The following is a 23,828-nucleotide window of genomic DNA, read 5'->3' as shown; positions in this document are numbered from 1 at the left end:
AATCGGTTAACGACGGTCACTGAGGAGCTTGTTAAGGCAGTTCGCAGTCTCCATGACACAGCAGCTACGGCAGCTGCTACACCCACTCCGGCGGCAGCCTCCATTCCCCGCACGATGGAAACGCCGTCTCATATTAACCCTCGTCTGGCGCTGCCTGAGAAGTTTGACGGCGATTCTACCAGATGTAAGGGCTTTCTGTTGCAATGCTCGCTCTTCGTTGATCAACAACCAACCCTTTACACCAACGACACTGGTAAGATCGCCTTCGTTTGTTCACTACTGACTGGTAAAGCTTTGGAGTGGATTACTGTTATATGGCGTCCCGATGGGACAGCATTTTCCTCGTTTCAAGATTTTCTGAGGCACTTTCGGGAAGTTTTTGATCACCCCATGGAGGGGAAAGGAGCGGGTGATCGCCTCCTCGAGATAGCACAGGGGAGACGGACTGCAGCCGAGTACGCTTTGAGCTTTCGGACCCTGGCAGCGCAGACCACCTGGGTGAGCGATACTTTAAAGGTTCTGTTCCGCAGAGGGTTAAATCACGAGCTACAGACGGAACTGGCATGTCGAGATGAGGGCAGGGACCTCAACAGCCTTATTGAATTGGCCATTAATATCGACAACCTCCAACGGGCTCGACACTCAAGTTCACGGCGCGTCATGCCACCTATGTCTGTTCCTGCACACGAATTCACCGAACCCATGCAAGTCAACGCCTACCGCCTGTCCGTGGAGAAGAGAGACCGCCGTCTCTCTAATCGTCTATGTTTGTACTGTGGATAACCAGGTCACCAGCGTAACTCATGTCCTGCACGCCCTTCCTCTGAGTCCAGGTCACACACCCCCTAGAGGTCGCATCTTTCCCTTGTCACAACCTGAATCCGAAGCCATGAAGGAGTACATCACGGAGGAACTTGAGAAGGGATTCATCCGCCCCTCTACTTCACCGGCCTCCTCTGGCTTCTTTTTCGTGCGCAAGAAAGATGGAGGATTACGGCCATGCATCGACTTTCGGCGCCTCAATGAGATCACAGTAAAGTTCCGGTATCCACTGCCACTCATCCCTTCTGCCCTAGAACAGCTACGCACAGCCAAATACTACACCAAGCTGGACTTGAGGTGTGCCTACAACCTGATTCGTATCAGGGAAGGGGACGAATGGAAGACGGCTTTCTCCACAACCACCGGTCACTACGAATATCGGGTCATGCCGTTCGGACTGGTCAATAGTCCTTCAGTGTTCCAGTCATTCATTAACGACGTGTTCAGAGACATGCTCAACAGGTCAGTGATCGTATACATAGACGATATTCTTATCTATTCTAACACCCTTGAGGATCATGTGCAACAGGTCAGGGCTGTTCTCCAACGCCTGATTGATCATCAGCTCTACGCCAAGGCCGAGAAGTGCGAGTTTCACACCACCTCAACTACATTCCTGGGGTATGTCATCAGCCCTGAAGGGGTCACCATGGATGAGGGGAAGGTGACTGCTGTTCTTAAATGGCCCGAACCCAGGACATTAAAGGAACTGCAGCGTTTCCTAGGATTTGCAAACTTCTATAGGAGGTTAATTCGCAACTTCAGCACTGTCGTGGCCCCCTTGACCTCCATGATCAAGAAGGGAGCTCATCACCTTAACTGGTCCGATCTCGCTCGTCAGGCATTCCTTAACCTCAAGCACCGGTTTGTCACGGCTCCCATCCTTCGGCATCCGGATCCTTCACAACCATTCACGGTTGAAGTAGACGCCTCCAATACTGGAATAGGAGCCATACTGTCCCAACGCCAGGGTCCTTCGCTGAAGTTACATGCATGTGCATTCTACTCCCGCAAGCTCAATCCTGCCGAACGTAACTATGACGTGGGTGACCGAGAGCTTCTCGCCATGAAAGCGGCGTTAGAGGAATGGAGACACTGGCTTGAGGGCTCCAATCATCCTTTCACTGTACTCACAGACCACAAGAATCTCGAGTATCTCCGCACCGCCAAACGCCTGAATCCACGCCAAGCCAGATGGTCATTGTTCTTCACACGATTCGACTTCTCAGTTACCTACCGGCCCGGGTCGAAGAATACCAAGGCCGATGCCCTGTCCCGTCAGTTTGAGGAGGAACCTACACTCACCGCACCAGAAACCATCCTCCCATTTCAAATTGTGGTAGCTCCCATTCAGTGGGATCTCATGTCACTTATTCAGCAGCACAACACCCAGAATGAGATTCCAGTTGCATGTCCGCCTGATAAGGTCTTCGTTCCTGTCGATCTAAGAGATCAAGTAATGAGTCAAGTTCATTGTCATCCTTCTACAGGCCATCCGGGTATCACCGCCACGATCCATTTATTACTGAACCGCTTCTGGTGGGAGACATTATCAAGAGATGCTACCTCCTACGTTCAGAAATGTCAGATCTGTAACATGCAAAAGACATCTAAGCAGCTTCCAGCTGGACTCTTGCAACCACTACCAATTCCTCAACGCCCCTGGTCCCACATTGCCATTGATTTCATCACAGATCTCCCAGCATCACAGAATAACACCGTCATACTCACCATTATTGACCGGTTCTCCAAAGCCTGCCGTCTGATTCCTCTACCTAAGCTTCCTACTGCCATGCAGACAGCCGAACACCTGTGTAACTGGGTTTTCCGGCTATACGGATTACCTGAGGACATCGTCTCAGACCGGGGTCCCCAATTCACTTCCCGACTATGGTCAGCTTTCTGTCAAGCCCTCAATATTAACATCAGCCTTACCTCCGGCTATCACCCACAGGCCAATGGACAAGTGGAAAGGCTTAATCAGGAGCTCAACCGTTTCCTTCGGTCATATTGCAACCAGAGCCAGGATGACTGGGCCCGTTTCCTTCTGTGGGCTGAATATGCTCAAAATTCCCTAATTAAGCCATCGACTGGGCTAACCCCTTTCAAGTGTATACTGGGCTTCCAACCACCCCTGTTTCCGTGGTCAGGAGAACCGACTGACGTACCGGCAGTTAACGACTGGATGAATAGGAGTGAGGAGACATGGAATCAGGCCCATGTTCATCTACAACAGGCTGTACGACGACAGAGGGAACAGGCGAATCGCAGGCGTCGCTCTGGCCCGGAGTATCAGCCCGGTCAGTGGGTATGGCTATCCACCCGAGACCTTCGCCTCAGACTCCCCTGCAAGAAATTAAGTCCAAGGTACGTGGGTCCATTTCAAATTGTCCGACAAATCACACCTGTTTCATTCCGTTTGGCTTTACCCAATACTTATCGCATTTCTCCCACTTTTCATGTGTCCCTGCTCAAGCCCGCTGCTGGTCCCAGAGAGGAGGGAGAGGGGAGGTCCCGTGAACAGGCCCCTCAACCCATCACAGTAGAGGGCGAGGAGGCTTACCAGGTACGAGAGCTGCTCGACTCCAGACGTCGGGGATGTCTCCTCCAGTATCTGGTCGACTGGGAGGGGTACGGTCCAGAGGAACAATCCTGGGTCAACTCAGAGGACATTCTAGACCCCAACCTCATTGAAGAGTTCCATCGAACTCACCCTGAAAGACCGGACCCCCGACCACGAGGAAGACCCCGACGTCATTTACCTCCTCGCGCCAGGAGTCGCTCACAGGGGAGGGGCTCTGTCACGGAGACGAACCCTGTGATTCCCTCTGCTGGCCAGCAGAGGGCCCCATCTCCCGAATACTAACATACACGCACCCATTCACCCATCTACACTGACTTGCACTACATTTCCCATAAACCCCGTCCTTGGACTTTGATCACCGCCCAGCTGCAGCTTATCAGGACCATGTATTTAACAGACTGTGTTCTCTAGGCAGACGCAAAGTCTTGATTCTGCCACGGCCATCATTTCTGAGCGTTATTTTCCTGTCTGATTCCCTGTTGCTGTTGTGCTTTGTTTATCGTCTACGAACCTTTGCTGCCTGTCTACTGACCCTTTTGCCTGCCCACTGGACTGTGATTCTTTGCCTGTTATCCCGACCTGTTTGCTTGTTTACCGACCACTCTTCAGCCTGTTCTACATTGTTGTATCTGCTGTTACCGACCCCTGCCTGTACGACCAAGAGTTCATTCATTAAAGCCTGCTCATGGATCCGATGTTGAGTTCTGAGTCATTACACTCAGTCTGAGCCTGCGCAGTTCACTCAGCCATCAGGAAGTGAGTGCCCCTAGGTTGACTTCATTATTTCGCCGTTGACGTCAATGGGATCGCTCGGTCCATTTCTTTCACTGTCTATGATTCCTCCCTGTCTCACACCTGAACTCACTTCCTCATCGTCTCTCTCGCTCTCCCTGGATTCCCTGCACCTGGTCTTTGTCATCAGCACTCCTTTTATATTGAATTCACTCTCAGTGCTCCTAGTCCGTTATGTTGTTATGTTTGTGTATGCTGTTTGGTGTGATAACTTTGTCCCTTATGTTAATAAGCCTGACTTTTGTGGAAGCTCTGTATCTTCTATTCCCTGCTGCACACATCTGTAACACCATATGTTATGTAGACTCATTCTAAAATGTTGAGATGTAACGGTATATCTGATCCATACATGTTGGAACAATGAAGGGTGGGGTGTGTTTCTTTTAGGGATGGGCATTTTTGTCAATTTTTCATTTCGATCATCGCAAAAACGAGTAATCGATTAACCGTGGGGGGGGGGGGCTTGTGGGGGGCAGGGCGTCTCCGTCATTGAGCTATGAAACTATTTTAAGACTGTTACGGAAATTTTTGCTGACAAAAACATGAGATGTCTATGCAAATATGAACATATGACCATACAAAATAACTGCTAGATTATGATGCATAAATGTCTTAAAGAAAAAGAAACTAAATACTGTCTCAAATAACCCAGTCAATGATATCGGGCATTGTATTTGAGCTGCAACTGTGAATACACCACCCCGCAGAGCTTTGCTAGAGAATTAATAAACTCAATCAAACGCATCCTAAATGAGATTAAGCAGATATATGCCTATTACAATTTAAATCAAAAGGACGGAAATGCACACGTGAACTTTGCCAACAGGCTTGAAAACGAAACTCATTTTGAATGCGCTCTTACCTTAAAGGGTTACTTCAGCGATTAGCATATGGCTTTGTATCAGTAGAAACCCTGAAGTATATTCAAATGATTGTGCTTCCCCCCCTCATATCCCCCTGAGGCAAGAGATTTATACATTTTATTTCTGGAAAAATTCTTCCTATGATGCAAATTGACGATATTTGCATCATAGGAGGAATGTTTGGCCAAAGGCTAAAGTCTACAGCCAGCAGAGCGAGCCATTTCCGCATGTTTTGAATCTGCGCATGGGGGATGGAGATCACACTCAGAGCTCAGCTCTCAGCTACAGGCACTCATTTAAACGGAGCTATGGTGAGCAATGTAAGTCTTACTTCTCAAATTAATTTCTATGAAAGTTAAGCTTGCAAAGGCATGAACTGAAAGGCGCCAGACTGAACTCGCGTTGTGAATGTATGCCGCGAGTGTAGTCGCGATTACCTCAACTTTCATCACGAGAGCTCATCAGCTCATTTATCTGACTCCTGCAGTTAGTGCTCAGTGCTGTGATACTCGCACGATGACTCACTCATTATATTGAACAGACACGTTCAGTTTTTAATTGTAATGTCTTCTCCAACTCAGTCACAGTAATCCAGTAGGTGGCTTTGGGAATGGCCTCACAGGGCAGCGAAGCATTCTGGGAATTGTAGTCTTTCATCCCCATGAGACAAAAATACATTTTCTGTCTTTTCTCAGTCTAGAAGGCACCAAATTAAAAAATAATTTCACATTTCTATTACATTGATGACCCAGTTTAAATACAGATTCATCTTCCCAATGCTGAAGTACCCCTTTAACAACAACGCTAATACATGGCCAATGAAACCACAGATCATTTACAACATAATCGTGTTCTTATTATAATTTTTATGCAGCCTACATGACATATTGGCGCTGCACATAATTTTATTTTCATGATCAAAGTGAGAACAGCATCACTGCACGTTTTTGAAATCCATGAGAAACTTTAAAACAGATTGACTGTTAAAACAATGAGTAACACTGTTGCATTATTAATATCATCAATGATTTTGAAAAAGAAATAGCCTATCTAAAAATAATATGACCGTCTTAAATAACCCCAGAGTCGATAATATCGGGCTGTTCGCATTTTAGCTGAAGCTGAAGAGAATGAACACCAGCCGAAATAACGGCAGCGCTTTGCTAGCTGCTTATTAAACTCAACCGAACGCCGTCCTATATGAGATTGATCAGATATAGACAACATGTAATTAAGTATTAAACAAGTAATCTTACAACTTGCATCGGTGAAAAAGGACGCGGACGCGCACATGAACTTGACCGCGCACATGAACTTGACCGCGCTCTGACTGATCGTTGTGGATTTCCTTTAACAGTGCGCGCTGATAGCCTACACGGGAAACTAAAGCACGGAGAATACAACATTATATGACAATCATGTTCTCATTATAATGCTTCCACGGTCTGGAAGGCGTGCTGTCTAATGCTAACCAATCAGACCTCAGCTACTGTCCAAAATGTCGCAATAACCAAATTCGAGAAATATACAAATATATTTTTTTAAGTCAGGACTGTCATGTAATGTGATATTGTGTACTGTTGCACTGTTGCTTTAATTCGGAGTGACGAGACGCAACGGAGAGGTGTAACGCCGCATTCACACGGGGCGTAGGCGTTAACGCTTGACGGAGGGCGTGGCTGAAGCTGGGTGCTGACGCGATCGTCATAGTGACAACAGCCAATCACATTAACTTGCCGCTTGGACCAAAACACAACACAAAAAAGCGCCTTTTTTGGTTGTATGTGCGAGTACGATTGCCCGTGTAGTTGTTGTCAGCGCACTGCATAGGTGCACGAAGCTGTTAAGTACATTAAATCCCGAAAAAGCGCCGACAGTGGGAAGAATATCACGTAGTGGTCCAGGAGCTGCGTCTGGATTTTTAACGGTCTATGGTCTGGATGGTTCACGGAGCAGTAATGAACGCAATTGGCTAGCGTCTGCTGTAGGATATTTGCATACGGCGATCTGATTGGATGACGCCTGCGCTGGCGCTTGAAAAGTTGAGAATTCTTCAACTTCTGCCGCTTGCAACGCGAGTGAAGCGCCGCAACGGAACCCACAATTCAGTTCGGCAACGGATGATGTCACCCATTCAAAGTAAATGGGAAGCGTTAACGCCTACGCCCCGTGTGAATGCGGCGTAAGGGGGACGTGGGGGAAATGTGATGTTGACGAGACGAAACTGCCTCTTCATGGTCTTTTTACATGGTGTCAGAAGTGACGGATAATGGCGAAGTTTAATGCAGTGACAGTGCTTACTCACTTAGCCCGGCTTCCAGATACGAAATACGAAATATTGCACAACAGTTTAAAAAAGTTAAAAAATATATATATATATTTAGTCACAACTTAGTCCTCCAGAGGGGGAGGAAGGATGGTGAACTTGTTAGTAAAGTCTGCATGTTAGTCTGTCGTTTGACATCGATCATGTCAGATGGAGAAAGACGTTTTGCAAAGGTCACAAAAAGCCCTCTCGGTATCCCCTTCAACACCTTTCAGCCACAAATATTTATTTTCCCAGTCTTTCTTGTACCCACACCATCGCTTTTTAATTGTATGATGGCAGTGCCTCAGACATTTTTGGTTGGAAAGCGTGCATCTAAAAGTTCCTTTCTAGTGCGTGCGTGCGCTGTCATGACAACAAAGGTGACAACCATCGACTGTAAAAAAGGACAACCTTGTCAGCAGTTCAACTGAGGAGGGGTGGGTGTGGTAACAGTAGCATGCTGAACTGTCGAGTAATGTTCGATTGGCTGCCTGGGCTTCTTCGAGGATATAGATCGACCAAATATTTTTGAACAAGCATTGATTTTGCATGACATGGTCTCAATTTGCGGGTCGCGTGAATTCGGCTTCAAACGCTGTGCGCACACGCGCTACGCGGGACGGGTGGTCACCCTAATTGTAAGCCAACGGAATTGAGACGCACGTAGAAGGTGATTGGACAGGATATACAAGTTGTGCCATCTGAAGAGAGGTGGTGCCTTTTCATTAAGAGAGCAGAAAAGACTACAAACACACCAAAGACTAATCTTCCTGACTTTCTGGGTGTACAACTGTGGGATTCATCTTGGCAAATGAAAGGACGGAGCAAGCAAAGTCGTGGCACCCTTTTCGAGTGCCTGGACAGTGAGGCTTGAAGAGAACAACATTAATACACATTTAAAAATTTTCTTGTGAATTATCAAAGAATGATAAAAGGGGGAATTGTTTAAGAAATTTTAATCATTTATGTTTGAGTTCACACAAGAAGTCAACATCAGTTTCTGCCATAATAAAACACCATAAGACAGTGTCTTTTGAAACCCAGGGATTAGTGGCAGGAACCCTAGTTTGAGAGTTTTCCCTCATCAGAGGTGTCGGTTAATCTAAATTAGATCAAAGACCATTGCTTGTTGCTTTTAATTTAAATTAGTTCTAAGACAGAAGGGGGGCCATTTGTGTGTGAGTTTCTTACCTCCCCCCTGTACGGAAAGATACTGGGAGAATGAAGGGTATAAAAGCTTGGGCCTTCTTTTGTTTCAGTTCACACTCGATGCAGGCATTACCTGGTTGTGTTGACTGTGAATTCATTCTTGCAAGGATTAAATCTTTATAAAGACACAATTGGCTAAGGTTTGTCTCTTATTCAGAAATGCAACAGAGTTAACATATTTTTGCCACAACAAAACACAAACCATTCTCATAAACCACTCGATAGAACACGAGCCGACAGTCCAGCTAATGACATATTACAATTATGACAAGATTAGAGTTATAGTGATCACAAAACACAAACCGTTCTCATGAACAACTCAATAAAGTTAGTAGGCTATACAAGCCCAATAGTCCAGCTAACGACATATATTACAATTATGACCGGATGGGTAATGTAGATGTAAAGAGGAAACAAACATACCGGTATATTAGGCGTATAGTATCTTACCTGTCGAACACATTTTGTGAGCTGACGCTTGAAACCTTGAAACACTGAGGGGATTTAGATGCTCCATACGGTGTGGAAATGAACAGGTCTTTTTATCATCGTTGAAGTGAGCCACAATACACTCTTAGAAGAAAAGGTTCTATCTGCACTACGTATTTGGAACCCTTAAAAGTTTATATATAGAAGTATAGTTGAGTATACTCCAAAGACCCATTTATGCTAAAAGGGTTCTATAATGACAAGAAAGAACCATTTTGGCACTTAAAAAGGGCCAGTGTTATATAGAACACTCTTAATTTTGAGTTATTTTTTCCCAAAATAAGACAATTACTTTTGCTTGTCTAGTAAATGCTTCTTGTTTTTAGAATGTTTAGATGTTTGGACTAGAAACAAGACAAAAATACTAAGTAAGAAAAGCATTTTTTTGCAGTGAACCTTTTAGGGGTTCCAACTACATAGCCCCGATAGAACCTTTTAAGGTTCTATATAGAACCTTTTCTTCTAAGAGTGTACCATCGTAAATGGACTAACAAGCGAACATGACACACGAGCATGTTCAAGCAAAAGCCAGCATATGTTCGTTCTTTCTTGGCTAATGTCCGTCCTGTGTGACTCGTGTGTTTTGAATAATGACGTGCACTGGGCCTCTCTTCTCACCGTAGACACGCCCCTTACCTGCTGATTGGCTACAAGTTTGTAATTCCACTCGGCCGGAGTCCTTTTTCTAAAACGGTTTTGAAATAACACTTATCCCACCTTTAAGGTACTACTATGTTCCTTTAAGGTACTAATATGCACTCTGAAAGTACTGATGTACCTTTTAAGGTATTAATATGTACCATTTAGGGATTAGTAAGGTACAAAGATGTTTTTGTACCTTAGGGTACAGCCCCAGTGACAGAACTGTACCTTTTTTTCTTAGAGTGTATGATCGTGCCTATAGTTTGACCTTCTATGACGGAAGTACTGGCATTGGGAATACTGGATTAGATTCATCTGATATGAGGTTAAAAAAAATACCACAAATACAGTTCGGTTTCTCGTAGAAAACCGATCGTTACGTGTCTTCAGACATCAATGTGTCGACACAAGCCTCAGATTTTAATATGGATTTGTATGTCTATGTGTTTTTTGCTCTCATAGTGACTCATAGTGAGAGTGAAAAACACCCCATTGACATGTATTATACGAGCAACGGTTGGAGTTAAAAATCTTAACACACCTACATCTTGGATGCCCAATGGCCTATTGCACAAAGCTGGTTTCAGTATTTACCCAGGTAAGTTCGAGATTAGTTTGAGCAAACTCTGGTTTTTCGGGCTCAAGAAGGTGGATTGGTTTTTATCAGTCATCATCACCATGGTAACTTAAACCCAGAAGCTCCAGAGCAGGTCAGCTGTGTAGTGTGAGATAAGTAAAGACACAATAAAGCCACACATCCTGTATCTCTTGTTCCAAATTAAAGCAGTTTATAATGAAAAAACTATTGAAATAAAATTGTGCATCTTTTGGTGCTAATTATTTATTATATTAATTATAATCACTTTGAATTCATATAATATGTTAATATAAATAAATATTATATTAATTGACAAGTAGCCAAATAGTAATATAAATATAATGCATGCATTAATAATTATTTTAAACAACATGTATTAATTTGTGAACCTATAATTATTAGGCATATTTCTTTGATTCACATCATCCATTGATATAGTCAGATATTCTTTCATCTGCCTTCTCATCTTTCGCTGCAGCAGCAGTGTTTATTCCTGCCTTTAACACATTTAATTTCATAATAATTTTCAAAACGATCTCTCAATCTTCAGGGGCCTGTACCATGAAGCTGGTTTAGCTGGCTAGCCATATTTGTTTAAGCTTAGTTTGTGCCAATCCTGGGTTTTAGGTACCATTAAAGTGGTTTGGCTTTTAGCTGTGTTCATCGCCATAGTAATTTATGCTCCACAGCTAACCTGCTCTGGGGCAGGTTATGTTCTGGATTAGAGATCTCAATCTGAAATTGGACCAATCAGCTGTGAGTAAAGTGACACACCTCTGATGCAATAAAGTCACTCCCGTTTCTACTCCAAATTAAAGGTCACTGCATAGCAAAAATGGTTTTTAAAGACTAAAGCGTCTGGCTTTTAACAATACTTATTTATTTAAAAAAAATAATTTTGAATGATTTAGATATAATTTATGTAATTATTATACCTTTAATCAATTACACATTTATCATTTTAGTTAATCAATCATTAATAGGCAATTTGTTAAAATTCATCACCTGCATAAAGTCATATGAATAAGCTTTAAAATCAATAAATAAAACTAGCCTATAAAAAAAGCTTACTGAGCTTACTGAGCTTAACTGTTCAGTTTTCTCTATATTAACTAAACTATATATTAAGTAACTTCGTAACTTTTACTTGCATTGACGTATACTATTTTTTCTTTAAGTTGTCCTCTTTCATAGACAGCTTTTATTCTTGCTGTGTATTTTTATTTATTTTTAATTCTTAATATTTTTCAATCATGCAATATTCTGCAGAAGAGAGAAATTAATCTCACTGCTTGTCTCGCCGAGAAGTGAATCTCAGTTCCACAGCGTGTGATTGGCTGTTCACTACTGATGTCACAGCTAAACTTTTGAACTCAGGATCAAAGCCTGAGTTGACAGAGAAAGCTGATGATCAGCATCATGGGACCAACAAAGCCTTAATACAATGGTTTGGTTTTGTCAACTCGAAACTAATCCTGTAACCCTGAGTTTGTTAAACTGCCATCATGGCACAGGCCCCAGAAGAGAAGTGAAATAAAACGGACACTGTGATTGGCTGTTTTCCGCACGTTTCACACTTTCAGGTGCAGGTGCTTGAGAGTTGATCACTAACTCTGGATTAAACCTGAGTTGACAGAGAATGTTTATACTGAGCTTTGAGAAACGGTTGAACTTGATCTAAACCAGGTTGGATTTATCTGGATTTGTCAACTTTAAACCTACTCTGAAACGCAGAGTTTGTTCAGCTAGCTTCATGCAACAGGCCTCTTGGGGTAAGCAGATAATTAAACATCAATTTTTGGGGGGTGAACTATCACTTTAATTAGTTTGCTTTTTAAAGCGGACAAGAATGTAACCAAATATTTAAGTTAGTTCAATAATTGGTCACTAAAAAGACCACACTGAACAACCAATATTCTGAATATTTGGGGGATGTATTAAGTTTTAACCTAAGAAGAGTAGCTACATGCTAATGTTTACATCTAACGTCAACAGCACATGACAGGACTGTGTGGTTTTATGATTTATGTTTAAATACTGACATACCATCTACCTACATAGCTACTCCACATCAGCTGAAGTACATTTAGCGTGTAAAGCTGAAGTATGGAAGGGAGGTGCCAGCAATGCCTAGGTACTAGATACTGATTATCTATTGAGGTAATACTGAGAAATGATGCACTTTGAGACTTTTTTGCATGAGAAATACATGAGCTGTGCGGTTCAGCTATTGCAAACAATGTTGGAGTTATCAGTATTTGCTGCTCGGAGCAAGATAAGGCATGAGTCACAGACAGTGCCAGCAACCTGATAAATGTGACGGGTATTTCTACACATCAGATCTTTTGAACAAATTATTAGCTCAGCAGATATCTTTATCTTAAATGTTTTGTCAGGTGTTTTCTTGAGCCTTTCTTTTTTCAATTAATCCATTAATGAAAGGATTTTAACACACTTTATTTTCATGATCTTATTATGTATTACTCATAAGGGAGTAGACACTTTTTAATGGTTAGAGCAGGTGATTATAGACTTCTTTTGCAACTGGAATAGTAGGTTTGAAAGCAAAATGTATAGTAACTTGTCAAACACATGACTTAAGGCCCGTTCACAACTTCACACCTAACAAAAACGGTAAATATATAAAGTTATAAAAAAAAAATCTAAATATAAAAGAACAGCAGTCCCCACCACAACATAACAATAACGACACAGATAAACAATATCGAAACACTTTCAGAATTTTTTTTTTTTTTAAGCTGACGAATGGTAAAAACATTGACAGCCAATCAGAATCCACCCTGGCTTTAAAGTGCGCGAGCATTTAAAGCGGGAGACAACACTACAGCGCGTGATAAGCGTGTGCATGGACACTGATATATTTATCTTTCATGTTTTAACGGGCCATAGCCCTATTATTTTACTATTCATTTGGTTTAAAAAGCTATAAAGACAAGAATTAACAAAATATTACAAAAGACAGAAACTTGTATAGCAACATTTTTGGCCTTATTTTTTGAATGGTAGCCTACTACACACTGGGGCACTTCAGAAGTTCTCTGCAACATCTGAAAGTGGAAGATGAAAAAGCCACAGTGACATACAGTAGGAAGCCACAAACAAAAGTTTATATGTGTAATGTTTAATCTTTAAAGCCATGCACTGCACTAAATGTCAGCTGCAGTCATTTATAGAAGCAGTCGTGGGAAAGTCACATGAACTTTTTTTCTGTCTGAAAATGTCATAAATATATATTTTTAATTCTGTAATTTAGTATAAGATAAAATGCATAATTATCTTAGGCATATTCAAAATGCGTTCAGACCCTCCCTTTGCTATAACACCTGTAAACGTTCTATGTAGTTTCTGTATATCATAATGTGAGGAAACTTTCTCTTCTCTTCATTATGTACATTTTTACATTATATTATACTCTTAAGAGTGTTCACATGAGCAATTTAATTGAATGTGAGAATTTAAGACATGATTCCATATGTGATGTTTGGCAAAGAGAGAACCTTTTGATGCCATCTCAAACGACTAATCAGAGATTTCAGATAACTTTGAGGTTTAGACCTCCTACATAAACAGGAACTTCTCTGTATATAAAATCAACTTGATGCCCTTCACTGCCACAGACATCAACCTTCACGCTATTATGTAATATATCTCTAACGCTTCGGAATACATTTGGTGAGTTGATATAATTGTCTGTTCTAACATCATGTTCATGTCATGTTCTTTCAAATTTTAGCCTTTATACAGGAATGCATAATATGTATTTGTGATTTTAAACTATTTTTTTATTAAATAGTCTACACATTCAGACTAAGCACCTAATTTGTAAAACTGCTTAGAATTGAAATGAATGGAACCTAAGGGACTTGTATTGAACATATTTCTTTATCAGTTTAATAATTGTTCCGTTAATGGTTAATTTTTCAATTGGGTCTTTTCAGTTGCATGCTGAATTATGCGTTGAAATCTGGAAGTGTGTGTACACAGAATGATGAACCGCACTGGAATCATCTGCATTTTCTTGGCTTTCTCAGTGGAACTTAACACCAGTTTACAGGGTTAAACACACTTCTCAAATCTGCACTTTCAGTCACAATGGATTTTACAAGTACTTCCACAAATATGTGACCCTTTTCTTGTTTACTCTTTCAGCTCTGACAAAGGGGCTCATCTGTGTGACAGATTACTGGGTTACCGTCAGTTGCTCCTTAAAACTACCTGACACATCCACTAGAAACACATCATACTTCCTGGAATTTCAGTGGAATGTTGAATTGTAAGTAGTTATTCATTGCCATTGTCTGTTTAGTAATTCATACACTATTTTTACGCATTGCTGAATGTGCATTACCAGTGAAGATCCAGATATGGAAAACGGGCCGTATAGATGCTCATTCCAGAGGACAGGGGAAGATCGCACCTGTAGTTTCACAGCAAAAAGGCCTAACGACGTAATGACTAGTGTTGATATTTGTACTGTGACACTTCATTATTTGGAAAACGGCAATAACAAATCGTCTGTCTTGGTTGATGGTTTTTATCCGGCAAAAAACAGTGAGTAGATCTTCATGTAACTAAAGAACAACTTTTTTTCTTCTTCTTATATTTCACATACATGAAGCTTCTCTCTTTTCCCAGTTAAGCCAAAAGCCCCATTTAATCTGACGTTACAGTATGCAAATGGGACGTACTGTTTCTTTTGGAAGAACGGCTATGAAGATCATTATTACGAAAAGTCTCTACCCATCATGTACAATTTCCTGTTCTACAAAGATGGAGATCGTGACAGCGTAAGATTAATTACAGTTATGATTCAGCTGTAATGTCCACCATTCATGGCACATGCTCTCAGAGAACATCCTCTGTTTCAGCCACATCAAAACGCCATCTATATGTGTGTGTTCTTGCTTTGAACATTAATGTTTTCTATGAATGGTTTCACATTAATCTCCTTTTTTAAAGGCGGTTAGTGTTCATCCAGACGGTAAAAAGACAATTCAGATTGATGAAATGACGCTTGATCCAGGCACTACGTACACGGCTATGGTGAGGACTGGGATAGAAGAAAAAAGGGAATATAACGGAACTTGGAGTGACTGGAGCAGCCCGGTCAAATGGAAGACGGCATACAGAGGTGAATACTGATTTATATCTACTCTCTCATGTACTTGATTTCCAATCTATCTGCATGTGAGATTAAAGGTACAGTAAGTGATTTCTGAGTAACGCTGTTCAAAGTAAATCGGTAGGGAGGAGAGAGAAAGAGAGTGAACAAAAGGGAGATTTTAAGAAAGACTGTAGAAAGAGATGTCTGAGAGACTTTACAAAGGAGAAAATAGCACTGCATGGCAAAACAAGGGTTATGATCAGGCAAGAGCTTTGGGCCCGTGTTAATATTAGAAAAGGTTCCCACAAGGTCTTAAAGAGTGTAAAATTAAAGTCTTGAGTTAAACGGGTCTTAATTTTCATACGTCTATGTAACGCTACCTCTATTGCTTATTGAAATGCCCCCACAGCACTTTGTGTGTGTGTCTGTGTGTGTCTGTGTGTGTCTGTGTGTGTGTGTGTGTGTGTGTGTGTGTGTGTGTGTGTGTGTGTGTGTGTGTGTGTGTGTGTTTATTCCGGGTGTTTTGTACTTCTTTCTTTTGTACTTCGCTAGTCCAACTATAGTTCCTTGTATTACATTTGCAAATGCGACCAACATGCATCTTATATTGCAGCCAATCAGCTTCCGTGTTATTGGCGCTAGTCTCTTTCAGGATTGTACCACAGACACATAAAATGGATTTTACTCTTCGATAGTTCTTCCAGTTCCGCGACCGTGAAAGCAAAGGTGAATCTTTCTCACCCATGCCATTTTGCATAATGACCAAATAAAAGTTTGATATTCCTGACAGCAATAAAAAAAAAAAAGTTAAACAATGTAAACCACAAACCGATGTCAGACCGGCTGCGGATTCTGTGCACACGCACATTTGTTGCCTGTCAGCGCTCGTGCGAATATACAAACATGTTCTATTTCTAAGCTTACTGCCCTTGAATGATCAAATGCACACATTATTATGCCTATGTCCATATGTTACATTCCATGCCTGTCCCAGACTCCATTTCCCAGATTCCTCCCTGTCTCACACCTGAACTCACTTCCTCATCGTCTCTCCCGCTCCCCCCATATTCCCTGCTCCTGGTCTTTGTCATCAGCACTCCTTTTATATTGAATTCACTCTCAGTGCTCCTAGTCCGTTATGTTGTTATGTTTGTGTATGCTGTTTGGTGTGATCACTTTGTCTCTTATGTTAATAAACCTGTCTTTTGTGGAAGCTCTGTATCTTCTATTCCCTGCTGCACACATCTGTAACACCATATTGGTGTTTATGTCTAGACTCTCTCAAAAATGTTGAGATGTAACGGTATATCTGATCCATACATGTTGGAACAATGAAGGGTGGGGTGTGTTTGTTTGGGTGCTTTTCAAAAATCAAGTGTTTTTTTAGAAACCTCTTACTAAACTTTAAAGTCAGTCCATCATTGTTTGTTCTGCTGATTCTTTATTATTAGATAAGAAACAAGATGAGCCCAATCAAGTTGGCAATATTGTCATTGGAACGATTTTAACGCTTGGAATGTTGATTCTGCTTATATCTATTCCTGCTGCAAGGTAATTGTTTATCATATACACCTGCTATTGCCATACATTTACTCTAAAATGATGCAGTGCACCAACACCAGCAGGTGAGACAGGAAAGATAACTGGAAATAAAATGTGACATTTATGGATTACAGATTTAAGATGAAAGAAATTTCATGGGTGCCGACACCGGCAACATACTTCCAGCCCCTTTATCAAAATTACCAGGGCAATTTTCAGGTAAGGTTTCACACTTCAAATAGACCAGGGTTTCCCAACTGAGGGTTTGAACCCTTTGGTGCTTCATGAACATGACTACAAAGGGCTTGTGAGGAAAAAGTGCAAAAATAAACATGAATAAATCATTTGCAAAAGTATTACTTTTAAAGAACATAGATAGATATGTAACCCTGGACCACAAAACCAGTCATAAGGGTCAGTATTTTGAAATCAGTATTAATTTGAAAGTTGAATACAAAATATACAATTATTTAAAAAATTATTATTTATTATAATAAAAATCTATTGAGAAAGTCGCCTTTAAAGTTGTCTAAATGAAGTCCTTAATGCATATTACTATTAATAGTTTATGTATTATATTATATATAATAAAATGTGACATTATATTATATATAATACATATCTACACTACTGGTCAAAGGTTTTAAAACAGTAAGATTTTTTACTGGTGTATGTAAGTATATAAGCTGCATTTATGTTATTAGAAAACAAATAAATAAATAACTGTTTTCTTTTTGAAAATATAATTTATTCATGTGATGCAAAGCTGATTTTCAGCATCATTATTCCAGTCTTCAGTATCACAAGATCCTTCAGAAATCATTCTAATATGATGATTTACTGCTCAAGAAACATGTATGATTATCAATGTTGAAACAGTTGTGTAAAACATTTTTTTGTAGGATTTTTGGAAGAATAGAAAGTTCAAAAGAACAGTTTTTATCTGAAATAAAAAATAAAATAAAAACTTTTGTAACATTGTACTACCATTTGAATGTTTTGAGTCGGCAACAATTAAGTTGTATTTATTTTTTGGGAAAGAACTTAAAGAAATGAATACATTTATTTAGCAGGGATGCTTTAAAGGGGTACTTCAGCGCTGGGAAGATGAATCTATATTTAAACTGGGTCATCAATGTAGTAGAAATGTGAAATTATTTTTGAATTTGGTGTCTTCTAGACTGAGAAAAGACAGAAAATGTATTTTTGTCTCATGGGGATGAAAGACTACAATTCCCAGAATGCTTCGCTGCCCTGTGAGGCCACTCCCAAAGCCACCTACTGGATTACTGTGACTGAGTTGGAGAAGACATTACAATTAAAAACTGAACGTGTCTGTTCAATATAATGAGTTAGTCACCGTGCGAGTATCACAGCACTGACTGCAGGAGTGAGATAAATGAGGTCTCGTGATGAGAGCTGAGATAATCGCGACTACACTCGCGGTATACATTCACAACGCGAGTTCAGTCTGGCACGTTTCAGTTCATGCCTTTGCAAGCTTAACTTTCATAGAAATTAATTTGAGAAGTAAGACTTACATTGCTCACCATAGCTCCGTTTAAATGAGTGCCTGTAGCTGAGAGCTGAGCTCTGAGTGTGATCTCCATCCCCCATGCGCAGATTCAAAACATGCGGAAATGGCTCGCTCTGCTGGCTGTAGTCTTTAGCCTTTGGCCAAACATTCCTCCTATGATGCAAATACTGCAATTTGCATCATAGGAAGAATTTTTCCAGAAATAAAATGCATAAATATCTTGTCTCAGGGGGATATGAGGGGGGGGAGCACAATCATTTGAATATACTCCAGGGTTTCTACTGATACAAAGCCATATGCTAATCGCTGAAGTAACCCTTTAAATTTATCAAGTGACAGTATAGACATTTATAATGTTGCAAACACTTTATATTTCAGATAAATGCTGTTCTTTTGAACTTTCTGTTCATTAAATAATCCTGAAAAAACATTTTTCAACATTAATAATCATAGTAAGAATAATAAATGTTTCTTGAGCAAATTGGCATATAGAATCATTTCTGAAGGATCGTGTGACACTGAAGATTAGAGTAATGATGCTGAAAATTCAGCCTTGTACATGAAAACCCCAAAGTTGTCATGTCATATGTAAAATAAAAAAAATAAAAAACATAAAACATTTAGAACCTCTGAAATTTTATATAAATTAAATATTATAATATATACGTATTATAATAACATGAATATGTATTATGTATATTAATATTAACAGTACAATAAACTGTATATACAGTAATGTATAATACTATATATATAATATAAATATATATATAAAATACTGTTCTTTTACATTTCATATATATATATATATATATATATATATATATATATATATATATATATATATATATATATATATATATATATATATATATATACAGTGCCTTGTGAAAGTATTCGGCCCCTTTGAACTTTGCAACCTTTTGCCACATTTCAGGCTTCAAACATAAAGATATGAAACTGTAATGTTTTGTGAAGAATCAACAACAAGTGGCACACAATCATGAAGTGGAACAAAATTTATTGGATATTTCAAACTTTTTAAACAAATCAAAAACTGAAAAATTGGGCGTGCAAAATTATTCGGCCCCCTTAAGTTAATACTTTGTAGCGCCACCTTTTGCTGCGGTTACAGCTGTAAGTCGCTTGGGGTATGTCTCTATCAGTTTTGCAAATCGAGAGACTGACATTTTTGCCCATTCCTCCTCCCAGAACAGCTCGAGCTCAGTGAGGTTGGATGGAGAGCGTTTGTGAACAGCAGTTTTCAGTTCTTTCCACAGATTCTCGATTGGATTCAGGTCTGGACTTTGACTTGGCCATTCTAACACCTGGATATGTTTATTTTTTAACCATTCCATTGTAGATTTTGCTTTATGTTTTGGATCATTGTCTTGTTGGAAGACAAATCTCTGTCCCAATCTCAGGTCTTTTGCAGACTCCATCAGGTTTTCTTCCAGAATGGTCCTATATTTGGCTCCATCCATCTTCCCATCAATTTTAACCATCTTCCCTGTCCCTGCTGAAGAAAAGCAGACCCAAACCATGATGCTGCCACCCCCATGTTTGACAGTGGGGATGGTGTGTTCAGGGTGATGAGCTGTGTTGCTTTTACACCAAACATAGGGTTTTGCATTGTTGCCAAAAAGTTCAATTTTGGTTTCATCTGACCAAAGCACCTTCTTCCACATGTTTGGTGTGTCTCCCAGGTGGCTTGTGGCAAACTTTAAACAACACTTTTTTTCTTCTTGCCAAACTTCCAGAAAGGCCAGATTTGTGCAGTATACGACTGATTGTTGTCCTACACTCTAAAAAATGCTGGGTTAAAAACAACCCAAGTTGGGTTGAAAATGCACCGACCCAACAATTGAGTTGTTTTAACCCAATGGTTGAGTTGTTTTAACCCAATGGTTGAGTTGTTCTTACCCAGCTATTGGGTTGTCTTAAGCAACATTTAACCCAACCACTGGGTTAAAACAACTCAACCACTGGGTTAAAACAACTCAACCATTGGGTTAAAACAACTCAATTGTTGGGTCGGTGCATTTTCAACCCAACTTGGGTTGTTTTTAACCCAGCATTTTTTAGAGTGTATGGACAGAGTCTCCCACCTCAGCTGTAGATCTCTGCAGTTCATCCAGAGTGATCATGGGCCTCTTGGCTGCATCTCTGATCAGTCTTCTCCTTGTATGAGCTGAGAGTTTAGAGGGACGGCCAGGTCTTGGTAGATTTGCAGTGGTCTGATACTCCTTCCATTTCAATATTATCGCTTGCACAGTGCTCCTTGGGATGTTTAAAGCTTGGGAAATCTTTTTGTATCCAAATCCGGCTTTAAACTTCTCCACAACAGTATCTCGGACCTGCCTGGTGTGTTCCTTGTTCTTCATGATGCTCTCTGCGCTTTAAACGGACCTCTAAGACTATCACAGTGCAGGTGCATTTATACGGAGACTTGATTACACACAGGTGGATTCTATTTATCATCATTAGTATTTAGGTCAACATTGGATCATTCAGAGATCCTCACTGAACTTCTGGAGAGAGTTTGCTGCACTGAAAGTAAAGGGGCCGAATAATTTTGCACGCCCAATTTTTCAGTTTTTGATTTGCTTAAAAAATTTGAAATATCCAATCAATTTCATTCCACTTCATGATTGTGTCCCACTTGTTGATTCTTCACAAAAAATACAGTTTTATATCATTATGTTTGAAGCCTGGGATGTGTTAAAAGCTCATATCCTCATATTCATATCAGATTCATATTTCCTCTTTTATTATCCTATTTTTTCCACAAGGGTTGGGTTTTGGCAAAAAGTCCTTTGCAGGACATTCATGTCATGGAAGACTTTTCAACAATCGACAAGATTTCCGAGATCATAACTACAGTACAGGATCACATAGAGAAAGCGGGCATGTATCCTGAAGCACAATGCCATCAACCATATGTGGGCCCCACAGCTGAGGTCTGGGCCCCACGCCAAATGCCTGATACGTGCAGTGAGACCAGTATCCTGTGTGAGGAATTTTCTTTTTTCTGTGAAGAGTTGCCAGATAAAGTGGACGATTTTATGCAGTCTCTCAGCTTGGCGTGTCTGAGTGGAGATGTTCTGTCTCTGAAGGACTCTGCTCTTAGTTTTGAGAGTCTTGAGGACTGTGAGGTCTCTGAAGCACCAGTTATCATTAACTCAACCCCTATGTGCTGGAAACAAGACTACTGCACTCTCACAGACACTCTCTCAGGCCCCGTCCCCACCTACAAAACGGAGATAAAGAGCTGGATGAAAACAACTCCAGACAGTGGTTAAATGCCTGAAGACATCTAGACGTGGACATTCTGAACTGACATATAATGCGTATCGTTCGTTTAGTTTTTGAATCGTGACTGTATACAATCTTATGCTGTAGAACAAAATGTAAAAGCCTTTTCACATAATGCTAAGAAGAAATATTTATTCTTCAATGATAACAAGTTACAGTAGGTGTTAAAGTAGCCGTTATACTACATCCACAGCTGACCATTTAATTGAGGTTTTGTGTGCATTCATTTTATTTTATGTTAAGTAACATTATATTTCTATTTGTGATATTTGTACTAAGAATTAAATTAAAATGGTGTGTATTTCATGTGTAAAAAGCCACACTTGACTCAATAACAATTTCACGTAGAGGAATAGCAGTTATTTAGCAGTTCACCCAGGAATCCAGTCTAATTCAATCTTATTAAAAGAAGTGTATAGAGGCTGGGAAACTACATAATTGCGTGTTGCATTATGGGTAGTTGCAGCCATGTTTTAGGACACGCTCAGGAGCGTACAATGATAACAAATACGAATCACTATAGAGAAGAAAACGTCTGTATTCACATTAATACTTTTTACGAACTGCTTGCACTCACTTAGAATGAATGTACTAATATTTGAATCTCTTGCGTACACGAGGGCTCAGTCGTATGGCCAGGACATTGCACATATTCATCACATTTCATACAATCAAAATCATACAGCCGTCTATCGGACCACACACACAAAACTACACACGGATTTCTCTTTCGTAGAATAATTTTTTTTAATATAGCCTAACGAAAATGATTGGCCTCTTGAATGATTTTTAATATAGCCTAATGATTGGTCGATAGGTGGAGGGCGGATCTTCAGGCCAAAACACAACATGTCAACATCAACATCAGCTGAGGGCTGCAACAACAACTTTTAAATGACAATATCCTGGCTGGACTACTGTTGTCAGTGATATAAGTATTTGAAATGAACATGATTTCTTAATGTCTAGTCTAGTGACATATCAGGGCCATTTTATGATTACTTGAAATACAGTTCCTTTAAAGTTATTACAAAAATAAAAAATAAAACAACTGACACCAATGTTTGTCACCAACTGACACCAATGTACAGTGTTTTTACACTGTAAAAATGTTCAAGCTCGTACAACAAAAACAATCTTGGTACTAGTTTCCCCTAGCTTTTTCTTGTTTGCTCAACTTTTGTAAATAACAGTATACTAACTGAAAATAAGTTGTCTGTGATACAAAAAAAGTTTAACTTAACATTTTTTAAGACTTAAAAAAAAAAAAGTTAAATGCCCCAGTACACAAAATGCACATCTAAACAAACAACATTCCTACAAAGATGTTCTGCATTGCCTTAAATGTATATTTGAATCCTTTTGTATACTCAATATTAAAGGGATATTTCACCCAAAAGTTGCTCCCCCTCAAGATGTTCCAAACCTGTATGAGTTTCTGTCTTCTATTGAACACAAAAATATATTTTAAAGAATATTAGTAACCAAACAGTTGACTGCACTCATTAACTTCCATAGTGTTCACTGTAAACCCTAATGTTGTCTTTACTTAAACAAATCAAGTAATCTTGACTACATATTACTAGTTTAGTAGCCTGGATGCCAGCCGAACTCAGCCCCGCCCACAATTTTTTTAGTTTGGGCAGTTCGGTCTGGCCTCGCTCCATAGAGGAGTAATCGTCCCTGAACAGAAACTGTTCGGACCAATGAAATCATAAGGGCGGGCTTTAGACGATGACGGACAGATGATCAACAGTAACGTAATCAAGCATGTCATCAAAGGGGCTTAGATTATATTTGCTCGAATCCTAAACGGAGAGCTTGTTTGTATAGGCATTCATTATCACAATTTCTCTCAGAAATGATCATGTTGGGTAAGTACTCTGTGTATCATTATTTTACAACACTGGCAAAGATCGTGTATTCCAGCCTGATTTCAGCGCGCGTGCAGACAGGGTTGCCAAGTTTTTACGACAAAACTCGGCAACTACTAGCCCTAAAC

The 23,828-nt window shown here is 40.2% G+C and overlaps 1 protein-coding gene across 2 annotated transcripts; it reads left to right on the top strand.

Moving 5' to 3' along the window:
* The first annotated feature begins 11,519 nt into the window (after positions 1-11,519).
* Positions 11,520-22,518, top strand: il21r.2 (interleukin 21 receptor, tandem duplicate 2). Of its 2 annotated transcripts, none has more exons than XM_067428998.1 (9): positions 11,520-12,079; positions 14,267-14,383; positions 14,478-14,601; positions 14,680-14,879; positions 14,964-15,115; positions 15,288-15,459; positions 16,884-16,983; positions 17,109-17,193; positions 21,304-22,518. In XM_067428998.1, exons 2-9 carry the CDS (start codon positions 14,314-14,316, stop codon positions 21,811-21,813), a joined length of 1,413 nt encoding a protein of 470 aa, XP_067285099.1. In that variant the 5' UTR covers positions 11,520-12,079; positions 14,267-14,313; the 3' UTR covers positions 21,814-22,518. The 2 variants fall into 2 exon arrangements, with proteins under 2 accessions (XP_067285099.1, XP_067285097.1); XM_067428996.1 differs by lacking the exon at positions 11,520-12,079 and adding an exon at positions 13,770-14,000.
* Positions 22,519-23,828: the final 1,310 nt, after the last annotated feature.

This window comes from Pseudorasbora parva, chromosome 2 (genome assembly GCF_024679245.1).
Source record: "Pseudorasbora parva isolate DD20220531a chromosome 2, ASM2467924v1, whole genome shotgun sequence".
Classification (NCBI taxonomy): Eukaryota; Metazoa; Chordata; class Actinopteri; order Cypriniformes; family Gobionidae; genus Pseudorasbora; species Pseudorasbora parva.
The sequence above is the reverse complement of the archived record's forward strand: the minus strand, read 5'-3'. Positions and strand labels throughout refer to the sequence as shown.